The sequence below is a fragment of the Vanessa cardui genome, chromosome 13, assembly GCF_905220365.1.
Source record: "Vanessa cardui chromosome 13, ilVanCard2.1, whole genome shotgun sequence".
Lineage (NCBI taxonomy): Eukaryota > Metazoa > Arthropoda > Insecta > Lepidoptera > Nymphalidae > Vanessa > Vanessa cardui.
Window position 1 is genome coordinate 2,245,587 of NC_061135.1, and position 12,799 is coordinate 2,258,385.

At 31.7% G+C, this 12,799-nt stretch overlaps 1 protein-coding gene across 1 annotated transcript; it reads left to right on the forward strand.

The window, feature by feature from the left end:
* The first annotated feature begins 1,493 nt into the window (after window positions 1–1,493).
* On the forward strand, window positions 1,494–9,179 carry LOC124534871 (chymotrypsin-like protease CTRL-1). Its single transcript, XM_047110914.1, has 8 exons — window positions 1,494–1,584; window positions 3,638–3,659; window positions 3,946–4,093; window positions 5,004–5,161; window positions 6,135–6,218; window positions 6,949–7,043; window positions 7,711–7,786; window positions 9,041–9,179. Exons 1-8 carry the CDS (start codon window positions 1,537–1,539, stop codon window positions 9,094–9,096), a joined length of 687 nt encoding a protein of 228 aa, XP_046966870.1. The 5' UTR covers window positions 1,494–1,536; the 3' UTR covers window positions 9,097–9,179.
* Window positions 9,180–12,799: the final 3,620 nt, after the last annotated feature.

Sequence of the window (12,799 nt, forward strand, 5' to 3'; positions counted from 1 at the left end):
ATGTTTTTCAAGAAGCTTTGGAACATATTCCACCACGCTGTTCCAATGCAGGTTGATGGAACAAACATGTGGCAGAATTTCTATTAAATTTGACATGTGTTGTGCTGGTGTTTACACGATGTTTTCTTTCACCGCCGAGCACAAGATGAATTATAAACACAAATTAGTGGTGCTTCCCTGAGTTTAAACTTTAAACCCGCAATCATCGGTTAAGATGCTCGCGTTTTAATCTTTGGGCCATCTCGGCTCTCAATTTCGGTAAAATAGTTACTAAATTTTACGTTAGATTGAATGATATTGAGAAGTATATAACCGGCAAAGGTGCATTTTTGTGTCATGTACATGTATATGATATATGGATGATAGCCGGAGGTATTCCCTCACCCGGTCCCCGAGCAGGCCCCTTTAACTTCAGCTGGCGTTCAGGTTAATAATTTGTAAATGAATGGTTCGGAACGGCAAAGTTTGGCCTATTTTGCCCGTAAGTTATTGACTCGCAAGTATTTATGTAACAATATCTTCGACAGTGTTATAGGGTGTTGTAAATAATTAAGATGAAAATTTATATAAAAGTCATGTGCCTAGGTAAATAAATATATGTGATTGTTTATTTTTGTGCTTAGAACGTCATTTATTATCAGGTTTACTATTTAATGCTTCACTGCTACATAGTATACTAACCTTTCCAATATGAAGAAATAATCTACTTAAAAGTTAAAATTTAAATTTTCCTATGTTACAATAATATTGAACCAATTTTTTTTTATACCTGATTAATTTAAAACGAACGGATAATAATATATATATATCCTTACATGGAATAAGGGCACTTTTTAGGCTAAAAAATATCAAAAGAACCGACAAGAAACTCTTGTTACTCTCTTTCAATATTTAAAATACAAAGTCATTTTATTTAAATACAATTATATATCTATGTAATGTATCCTGCGTGGAAGTCAACAAGTATGGAAGAAGACGACAACAGCTTTTAATTAAAATAACCAACTAGTTATGACGGCGAGTATATTTATCGGCTGAGTTTTAGGAATTGATACGGAACACCTTTTATTTTCTGTATCTATAAATAAATCATGGACCTACAAAAGGATTTAGGCGTGATAACCAGAGGTTTAAGTAAACCAGAACTCTAGATTAGGGTTCAAATCTCGGCAGGTATCACTAAATTTTCATGTGTTTATCTCGTATTAAGTAGGGTACAAGTTCTAACCTAGGATCTAGGTTCCTTGACCTACTTTAAGGAAATATAGATCCTTAAGAAAATAAATCAATTAAAATCTAATTAGCTAAGGATATGCATAATAATAATAATTTCCGGACTTACCAATGTTTTTATATTTTACGATAAATTGAAATTATTAAATATATTACGTTATCATTGGATTATATATTTTAAGCTCGATAACTATACTGTTAATAATAGTAATCGCTGACGTGGGCGGTAATCTTCGATAAATATATAATTAGTATAAAATAATTAGCTGAAAATTTTTAGTGGTTCATTGTACGCTGACGAAGATGAAGGCTTTCGGATTCGCTTTATTGTGTGTGTTCGCCGCAGTGCAGGTAACACAGATTATGTCATAGTTATTTTTATTGCCTATGGCCATACTAGAAGTTTAGAGAAAATTAGTTATTCATGTTCATATGTTAGATAATATACATAAATATTTCCTAGGCTAATAAAATAAAGGCTTAAAAATTTCATTACTCGATAAACATTCAATTCTTCAGTATAAAATAGTATTTTCGTAAAGAAATTTATGTACAATTCTACGAAGATTTGTATTAATTAATTTCTGCATTAAGTGCTTTATAAGTCATTAATATGAAAACTAATGCGTTACATCACCGAAATATAATTTATCAAAATTTCATATTATAATTATTTTCTTCTCGAGAAAAATGTGCATTACATAAAATATATTGCACATATATATATATATGTGCAATATATATATGAACAACTATTCTAATAAGTAGATTAATATTTCCTAAAAATAATTCGCCGTATTTGTCATCGACCTTCCGGACTTAATGTTCCGTCATTTTGATATTTTGAAGAATAAGGTTTAAATAAAAAAAAAAACTATTGGTGTAGGCTGAAATCGCGGTACTTAGAACCGAGAAAAAGAAAAAAAAAAGCATTCGCTTTGCAATTCAATTGAATGAAATCCAATTATTGCGATATTAAGTATATCATTTGCATGGATTACTAGTTTCAATGATTGGGACTTTTTTTGTTTATAATATTTTAATCCAAGAATATAATTAACACGCACATTTATTATGTTTTGAAGCCTTTTCTAGTCGCTTAAAGGCTCACACGCAGAACTAGACTTATTAACAAACTGCCAACCATACGAACTTAAAATAGGTTTAGGCAGTTTTAAATTTCCCGATGTATGCTATTTTTTAATTTTTTTTAAATTATGTCCTACAAAAAGTCAAAAATATCTATAATATATTTTTTTTTTAAACGGACAACCTAGAAATGATACATAGGTTCCTATGAACATATTCTAATTCGGTCCTTTCCATATTCATTGGTATAGATCTACTTATATAACACTGTATTTTAAATGTTAATATAATTTTAACAGTTTTAGTTATATAATTTATAAACTAAAGTAGAATAAATAAGTATATAATCTTATGTAGATCATAAAATAAATAACTAAATCGATTATCATAAATTAGAAAGTGTTACGGCATCTAAAAATCTGAATAAGGAATTTATAATTATAAAAACTTTTTAGACGGATTAAGATGTTTTAGAAAAGCGTTGTAACAAAAAAAATAATAATGTAATCTATTATTTACTTAGGTAGAGTTTACAAATAGTAATAGGACTTCGAAGTTCCAAAGAAATGTCACAGAAATATATTCCCAGCGATTCTGCGTAAAGCCATTAAGTTTTTTCACAAATAATCGGCATAGCTTTCGTAAGTGCTTACCTAGTTCCCAAGTTTTTAAGTACCACACGCATAGTAGGTGTAACACGCAAGTACGAGTTCAATGACCCTTGTTTATATACTATAAAATATCCAACGTTTATAGTATTTTCTTAAGACATATATATCGGAAAAGTAGTTAGCCATTTATACTAAATGACTGTGAATGTCTATTAAAAAAAACCTAAATGTACTTGACCTACAGCCTAATCCACTTAATCAAAACTCAAATTAAAAGAAAGTAGATCCATTCATAGCGGTGAAAATATACTCGTTAGAAAGATTTTTAAAATCTTCAAAATTTATAATTTAAAATAATCAAATATTTTTTGTAAAAATAAAACTCAAGGCCTATTATTTTATTTAATCTATAATCAGATCAGGTAATTATAAAGATAAGTAAATTTATACGTGTGTATTGAATATGATTGGAAATCAAAATCTTCAATTTTATCTATATTAATCTTTTTGTTTTTTGATAATGGTATTACTAATTGGTAAAGTTTAACTTGTTTATGATAAAAAATTTTGGTGAAAATTATTTATGAGACAATAATTAAAATTATGAAATAAGTTATTGATAGATACAATTAAAGCAATTGTTTATATATTTTAATATTTGTAAATCGCGATCCTCTTATGACATATTTTTTTTATTTTTTCAGGGTCGCAGCACTGGTGTAGGCTGTAAGTATAATTTTTTTGAATTTGTAATTTGATTAAAATCAAATTAAACATATGATATATATTCAACTACTTATGAATAAAAAAAATATTATTAAAGTTACCCGTTTTGAATGTAGTTTCTACTGAGTACAATTAAAAATCTGAATAACAACAGATACACAAGAAGTTTTGCATTAAATACCCGATAATATTGGCCTAATTTATCATATCATATTTTATTTAAATTTCGTTAATTGGTCAGGTAGTCTCATAATTCTTAAGTAATGACGATGTATTATTTGGACAGCTTTCTCTACCCCCGCCCAAAATGGTGAGAACCCATGGTTAGTGCACTTGCGTGTCGCCACCAGCACCGGTCAAGGACTCCTCAAAACATGCGTTGGCTCAATCATCGATGCATCCTGGGTCCTCACCTCCGCTAGCTGTCTTAACGAGTAAGTGATATTATTGACTTAATATGAAAAAAAAAATGGCGCACCTTGGGGGTGGCCGAAAGCCAATGGAACGACGTTATCTTATCGTAATACCCGCTCCCCACTATTTGGTTCTATATACTAATGAGTCTCTTGCGAAACTTCGCGTTTATTCAAATAACTTTTTAGAAATTTCGAAACCTATGACAGGTTTTGTTATGATATTGTTTCACTGTAAGCTGCTTCGCTTGGTGGTAGACGCATGGGCGATGTAAGGAATGCTTAATGTTTCATACAGCGCTATTGTCTGTGTGCGGTGACCACTTACAATCAGGTGCATGCGCCAAGCATAAAAAATCTGCAAGTCACTCATCAGCGAGTAACTTACATCCGCTTATTTCGTTAAATTGTAATAATTTAGGAAATTGCAATCATGAATCCTCTTTTATTTTCTGCACATCTACAGTTGGACCTATTCAAAATGAGACCGTAACCATTTTTAATCGGCAGCTAAATCGCTTAGCTATTAATATATAAGATGTACTTAACTTTGTTAATAATATTTTATAAATAGACATTAACATATGAGTCGAGATGGCCGAGTGGTTAGAACGCGTGCATCTAAACCGATGATTGCGGGTTCAAACCCAGGCAAGAACCGCTGATTCATGTGCTTAATTTGTCTTTATAATTCATCTCGTGCTCAGCGGTGAAGGAAAACATCGTGAGGAAACCTGCATGTGACAAATTTCATTGAAGTTCTGCCACATGTGTATTCCACCAACCCGCATTGGAACAGCGTTGTGGAATATGTTCCAAACCTTCTCCTCAAAGGGAGAGGAGGCGTTTATCCCAGCATTGGGAATTTACAGGCTGTTGTTGTTGTTGACACATTATGTTCATATTATAAGCTCTATCCTTGTATTACCAGCGCCCGCTTCATCTGGGTCCGTTATGGCGCCGCTGACGTGATCCGTCCCGAGCTTGTGACTGAGAGCACCACGGTCCGCCTCAACCCCGACTACGACGAAGCAACCGGCGCTAACGATGTCGCTCTCATTAACCTCAACCGAGTTTTGGAAAATACTGGTATGTTAGGACTGAGATTGATATAGCTAGTTGTTTTAGTGGCTAGATGTAAAGTACAAGGCCAATCATTACAGGGTTAATAGGTTCTCCTGTAATATAAAATCAGGATTTTTAGTGTTTAATCTAATCACAAAAGTACGTAAAGACACCGGTACCTGGTAACTTAAAGTAAATTAGTTTTGTATTGTCTAAGATAACCTAAAAACTACTGAGTTTTAGTAAAAAAGGTTAATGAAAGCGAAGTTATTTTACGTCAATAAAAATATTATTAAACTGTGATATTTATGTTAACATAAATCATAAATAAAGGACCTAATTAAGTCTAGAATAAAGAATTTCAAGTAGTACGAGTAACGAACATAGTTTTGTGGCTTTAAACTCGTGAATACAAGAACAATTACAAATGTCTTATTTAAGAAACATTATTGTTTAGAGAAAAAAATAAGAAAATAATTGACTCGCCAGCTCGAGGCAGGTCAACACAATTAAAATTCGACGCTAACGACCGCTCTATAAATTAAAGGGTCGTTGGAAGTTGGTGAAAACTTCTTAGAGTTTCGGATAACCAATTTCGTTTAATTTCGTTTGGACGCGTCTGATGTTTCTTATTTAACTAATAGTATTGTCTCGAAAGCATTTGGGCCCTTTGGCACGTTAATTACAATAATTTTTTATTGGTAATCGGGTGTTTAGTTACAATTTAATTAAATATTTTAAAAACAGCCTCTCCATATCACAATTGAAGCATGGCCAAGCTGCCATTATAGTTATTAACTTCGTATTTCTGTGGTTAAATGCATTTGCGCTACATTTTGAAATCACTTTTTATTTTATTGGCAAAAGTTTATATATGGGAGATACAAGATTTACTGGTGTCCTAATGTTTGCTATAATTAAAAATGAACTATATATTTTAGAATAAAAATATTTTATCTGTGGTTAATCGTTTGATTGATTTTGTATTTTTTCGTAGACAACATCAGTCCCATTGCTCTTGCTGAGAGCGATGAGGTCCCTGCCTCTGGCAAACTTTGCGGATATGGCGCTGTTGACGGCGGTAAGTTACATTTCCTATAATCTTTTAACGTTTTAAAATATAATTACAAATATCAAGGCTGATGTTGAGCCATTATTAGGTTCCTAGCGTCTCATCAATGTTACTCACGTCTGTAGGCGTAAAATTTATGTTTCTAATGATAAATGTTTAATGATGGTTTGTGATGATAAGAATTTATGCAGATTGTTATTATGTTGTCTGCTTTAGTTGGGCGGAATTTGGAAACTGGTAGTGTTAAACTTTCGTACCACATAAAAGCGTGAATTAATGTGCGTAAAACGACTGATTTTACGCTCAATACATTCCTTATTTACGTCTGTTTTTCCTCTATTGTCCTTGTGAACCTTTGTGCAGTATTCTTTTGAGTTTGACATCTGCGGTCGAAATATCGCTCTTAATTATTGTGTAGTGTAGTATATAATCAGATGACACATGGTATTGAGAGCAGTAATAAATTTATCTTCAAACTTTAAACATCTACTTTATTGACTTAGTCCCGTCCTTACAATTGTTATGATTGAATTATTGTGGATAATGATCTATAACTGTTCGATTTTGAAGTAATAATCTACCTGGATTATTATAAAATCTTAACTAGCAAACCATAGACGCAAAACTTTTTTTTAATTATTACATTCAATAAAACGAATACAAGGGTATTCATTTTATGAATGAGAGATTTTTTTACTAAGGTTTCTTAAATCGATATTTATTGTTTTGTGTTATTTAGCTCCTGGTGAACAGCTGAGCTGCTTCAACGTGGATTTGGAAGCTAATGAAGATGGCAGCATTGTTGGCAGCAGTGAAGACGGCGAGGCTACCGAGGTAAGCACAATAACAGCCTTAACATCCCAGTGGGGGGACAAAGGCAGAAGAATATTTGGAACTTATTCCAAGCTGTTTCAATATTCATCAAGCTTGAATATAAGCTTGAATATTCATTACCCTAAAAATTGATTTTGTGAGATATAAATTAACGATTTTCGTAAATAAGATATTAAAGTTAGATAATAATGAGAAAATGTATGTAAGACAACATTTTATTCTAAATATCAGTATTGTTTCAAAGATATCAGCCGACAATCGGCGTCTCTTGTCCTGCTACACTTTTGTGGCCAACAGCGTACGTTAAAGTTTGTCGTTTACAACTCAGAGAGTATGTATAGCTGAGTGTTTCCTGTATAATCTTATGGAAAATTATTCTAACTCAATATTAAGCAGAAATATCTCATGCTAATACCGTTTTGCTGTTCACTTTTAATTTAAAAGCAAACAAACTATTTTGGTTTACGGATAAACTAAACGATCATTGTTTGAAAAAATAATTTCTCGTAACACTAAAAAAAATATAAAATTAATTTATTTCAATTGTTTCAAACAATAAAAAATAAGATAAGTCTTTGTATTAGGACAGATAAATTAGCTAATGGATCTCATTTGTTAGAAATAAATAATTGTCACAGATAATATTTACAATACGTTTCATTTACAGTTCGACTTGGGAGCTCCTCTTGTGAGCGAAGGCGTGCAAGTCGGTGTACTCACCGCCGTCGCGGAAGGCAGTTCAGGTGAGGACACTTTTACTACAAAATTATCTTCCTCTAGTTATATCCACATTATATATTTTATTCGTATATAAATAAAGTTACAAAATATAATGTCTATGAATATAATCAATGCGAAAGTAATCTGTCGGTCTGTTACGCTTTTATGGCTAAACCACTGAACGGAATTTGATGAAGTAAGCTTGGACTCCAAGGATGGACCTAGGTTACCATTTATACATAAAACTTACGACCGCGCCTAACACACTTAGACTATAATATAAACTGTAAAAAGTGGATACCCAATAAGTTATTCAATAATTAACATAATTATAAAATGAAATTCTCATCTTAATTTATGAAAGCGAAATAAAATAAAAATAAAACTATTGAAATCTGTGTCACACTCTGAAAAATTTAATTATTCTAAATTTAAAAATTATTAACGATCTCTTGTTGATCATAGTAAATTGTTTGAATATTCAAAATGTTCCACTTTGCCAATAAGAAATACAAAAACTATTCAATGATCCAATAAGAATTAAAAAAAACCATAAAGTGTTATATTTTCTTTCATTGTATATTGTCATATTGTCTATATTTGCGACATGTGACATTGGCGAAATAATCTGTGCCTCTTGGTACAAAAAAAAGATAAAATAAATAAATACATATACACATTTGCGTTGAATCATTTAATAAGTACACGACCTTATTTATTTTGTATTCGACAAAGATAATATATTTCATACAATGAAAACTAACAGGGGAAAGCAATGAATGAGGGTCAAAATTAGTCAATTACGAGCCCATTTATCACATTTACTATGATAGATTGCCGACTCATCTCGCCAATAGTCGATCGGATAGATAATATATCAGCATTCTGTGTACCATAATAATTATTAGGCGAGAAATATTACGAATATATTGTACATATTTACTGAAATTTAAAACGTAGACATAAATCATTTATGTTTTAATTTATGACATTATTTGTTATAATATACTTTAGTCAATATTATTATCATTCTTGTTACATATCGAATATATATTGTATATTTGAATATTTATGTACTACAGTAAATAAGGTTTAGCTGTGTTTAATAAAAAAAAACCTTTACAATAGTCTTGAATGTCACGGCATGTGTCGTCACCAGTTTTGTATTTTCTCAGACGCAAAGTGTCGTAAGTCGTATATAATGATTTAAACGAATATATATTAGGTATTTCGCAAAGCTTCCTGGTTTAATCATGTTTCCTGTGTATTTGTTTCAGTATTCCTGAACACCGCTAAATACAACGACTGGATCTCTGAGGTTATCAGCCAGTAATGACACTTCAGCTATTAAATACACGCGTTGACAACAGAAGTGCGTGTTATGTAATATTAAGGAATAAATGAAATATAACGATAGTTGTTGTTTTTATATTGTATCTGTTATTGATACAATGAGTAGAATAATACAATTTTAGAGTTAAGAAAGTCTGCAATTGCAGTTCCTTTTTAAGAAGAAATAGGTGCAGGTTCTACATGTACACCACATGGTCGCTAGTCCAATGCGGATTATTTAGTACGGTTTTTCAAGATAAATTCTAAATTAAAATTTAGCATATGAATTCAGTGGCCTGCCTTGTCGAACTCATAATTATCGATTAAGATTCTCATCGTGCCACTCGGTAAGCGGGGCTCTAGAGAAGAATATATTATATCATATTTGTTTTAACAGTAGATATACGAGACTACTTAATACTATTAATAACGATTTCTTAAATCTTTTTACAAAAAAACAATCAACAATAACATTAATATTTAGTTTAATAACTTTAAGTACATAATAATTAATAAAAAATACTAACCATCACAGCTATAACTCAGAAATAGTATGGTCGAAGCGCCCAAATTTCGCGCCAATAATTAACCAAGTCTGTGACAGGCGATATCGATACTTTTTTTTAATGCATTATGCTCCAAGGTATTGATACATTAGGCGACGACAATATTTATAATCTACGAAATGTGTGGTGTACTTAACAGCTATATATTTTGTATTCTTTATAGAGGTCATGTAGGTAGTGTATAGACTATCTAGTCATGATGATTCAGACAAAATTGTAATGTCGTTCATGACATTGAAAAATTATAACAAGAAATATGAATGTGAGGAGAAATAACATTTTCTTGATCATATTAACTATAGTTGACGGTTTTAGATGATATCTTTATGAGAGTGGGTAGAACATGTAAACCTCACTGAAGATTGTGGGTTCCAGCCCACAGAGCAAGCACAACTGCATATTAATGTGCTTAATTTGTATTTATAATAATTTATCTCCTGCTTAGCCTTTAAGGAAATAACGATATTTTCATAGGTCGTATAAAACTTTGCGATACACGTACCTACCAATCCGTATTGGAACAGCGTAGTGAAATAAGCTCCAAAATATTTCTCCAAAAGGAACCTTGGCTTAGGACGTTTATGCAGGATGTTACTTTTTTCTCTGAATCAATTTCAGCTGCAATTTTGAATGAAGACTAGCCAAATGCACATCAGACATAACATATTAATCTATGTGCTTATATAATCTGTCAATAAAAACACACAGTCACATAAAAGTAAAAGAAAATGTTAACAAATAAAAGATATGATTTGTGCGGGCAGCAGCCTGCGGACTTTTGATTAATTAAGAAAAAAGAAGATACGCCCTGCCTCAATAGAATATTGCTAAGTAATAGTATCTTTGTGTTTCGGTTCGAAAGTTGTGTAGACCAGATCACAAAAGTTCTTGGTAGGTACTCAAGGTTGATGCCATTTCAAGACGTAAGGGGTGGATAATATTTCTTATAAACCCAATGTTTATGGTTGGTGGTGACCACATGCCATAATTTGCCAGTCGTTTGCCTATGAAATAAAATTGGTTTATGTGGTAAGAATCGGCGTACAAGTAACGTCTCGCTAAAGATACAGTGATATTGATTCTTGAACTTTCTATTTTTGTTTCATTTATTAATCGCCTACTGAGATTTGATTCAATATTCAAGTAACTTGATAGAAATCGTTTGTATAATGATTTTGTAAGTATTTCTTAACGTGGTACATAATAAATAGGGTTGCCACTGTAATAATTTTCAAGTTTCCAAAAAAAGACAAATAAAGATATAAATTATTTGCATATTAGTTTTACATTAATTAACAGATTATCTAAATATTACTACCACATTTTGCACTGTAATATTATGTTATATTTAATTAGATTTGATACTTAATTCTACGATGTGACAGCCCTAACGGTTTTGTGGGCCAATCGGTCATCGGTTTACTTCGCAAATACTCGGTGCGGATAAAGTTATTGCTTAAGTGTTAGACATTTCTCAGTTAAGCATAAATTCCATTTCAAATCACTAATATATGTTAAACTGTTCTGTTAAACGTTCTCAACAACTCAGCTAGTTGATAAACATACATACATAGATATATATACTGGACATTTTAGCGTGCCTTTATACATAATTCTAAAATAATAGTAGCCTAAATTACTCCTTATTATCTCAGCTATCTGCAAGTAAAAGCCTTAAAAACAGACAGACTGACGAAAATTTAAAACAAAAATGGTTTGGTTTTTTTTCTTTTTTTTTTATGGTATAGGTTGGCGGACGTGCATATGGGCCACCTGATGGTAAGTGGTCACCATCACCCATAGACAAGGGCGCTGTTAGAAATATTAACTATTCCTTACATCGTCAATAGGCCACCAACCATGGGAATTAAGATTTTATGTCCCTTGTGCCTGTAGTTGGTATATGTACCATGTTAAAATACATATGCATTCACTTCAATATTACAAACAGACACTCCACTTTTATTATATGCATAATAGCAAACAAATAGTAAACTGGCATAACAGCCTTTTAGGATGTGGCCCTCACTAGTTTGACCATTTCAAATTGTCCTTTACAAAATATTAACCATACGCCACCAATCTTGGACACTAACGTGTTGTGTCCTTCGTGCATGTATGATGTCTAGCCTGCCATTCAGACCGTGCCATTCACCCCTTAAACCGTAAAAGGGGCATGCTAAATATTTATGCAGAATATATGATGAGCGTGTAATACCAAATAAATATTCTAGTAATGAATTCAAATTATAAAATAGAATCACCAAAGGCATGGGCGATGATCCGTGATGGCCCAGTAGTTACAAGACGTGAATCATGACTGAATATTCTGAGTTCAAATACGGGGAATTGTCACTGAATTTATGTTCTTAATTTATATTTATAATCATCTCGTGCTCGGAAAATATCATTATGAAACTAGCACGTGGTAGATAAAAATCTGCCTTGTGTATCCATTAAACCTCATTGGGGATCCTGGTGGAATAAGATGAAAAAGGGTCTTTCAGTAACGGGATACCCTGTTACCATTTATGTGGCTCTTATACAAGATACGATAGTTCGAAGTGAAAAAAAGCACGTGTATCTGATCTATTGGCGGTTAATTACAATATAAATATAAACTTGAAAGTGACCCACTGACGACTGTTCACGTAACCACGTCTGTGGTCCGCGGGCCATAGTATCAGGGTCTAAAGTAGTTATAGATTCAAGAATGAAGATAGCATTTTTACCAATCTATATCTTTAAATGAATGAATGAAAATATAGATAATATTTTCAACGGACTTCAAAACGGTGGAGGTTATCAATACGTCTGTATTTTCAACCGACTTCAAAAAGGAGGAGGTTATCAATTCGTCTGTATTTTTTTTTTATTTTTATTTTTTTTTTATGTTTGTTACCTCATAACTTTTTACTGGGTGGACCGATTTTGATAATTTTTTTTGTTTGAAAGGTAGTGCTTCCCGTGTAGTCCCATTTTAATTTTATCCAGTTCTGATGGTATCTAGGAGTCTAAAAGATATGTTGAATATGCAATTATTTTTATTACTTTTTTGAGCACATTAACACATTTGTTTGAAGTCGGTTTTTCTTTTTGTTAAAATTTTTATTTATTAATATTATAATTATAAAATTA

Bases quoted from the DNA above. Each gene is read 5' to 3' on its own strand.
- LOC124534871 (XM_047110914.1), top strand. From the start codon at position 1,537: ATGAAGGCTTTCGGATTCGCTTTATTGTGTGTGTTCGCCGCAGTGCAG. The intron at 1,585-3,637 runs GTAACACAGATT...TTATTTTTTCAG, and splicing joins GTGTGTTCGCCGCAGTGCAG to GGTCGCAGCACTGGTGTAGG. The intron at 7,787-9,040 runs GTGAGGACACTT...TATTTGTTTCAG, and splicing joins CGTCGCGGAAGGCAGTTCAG to TATTCCTGAACACCGCTAAA.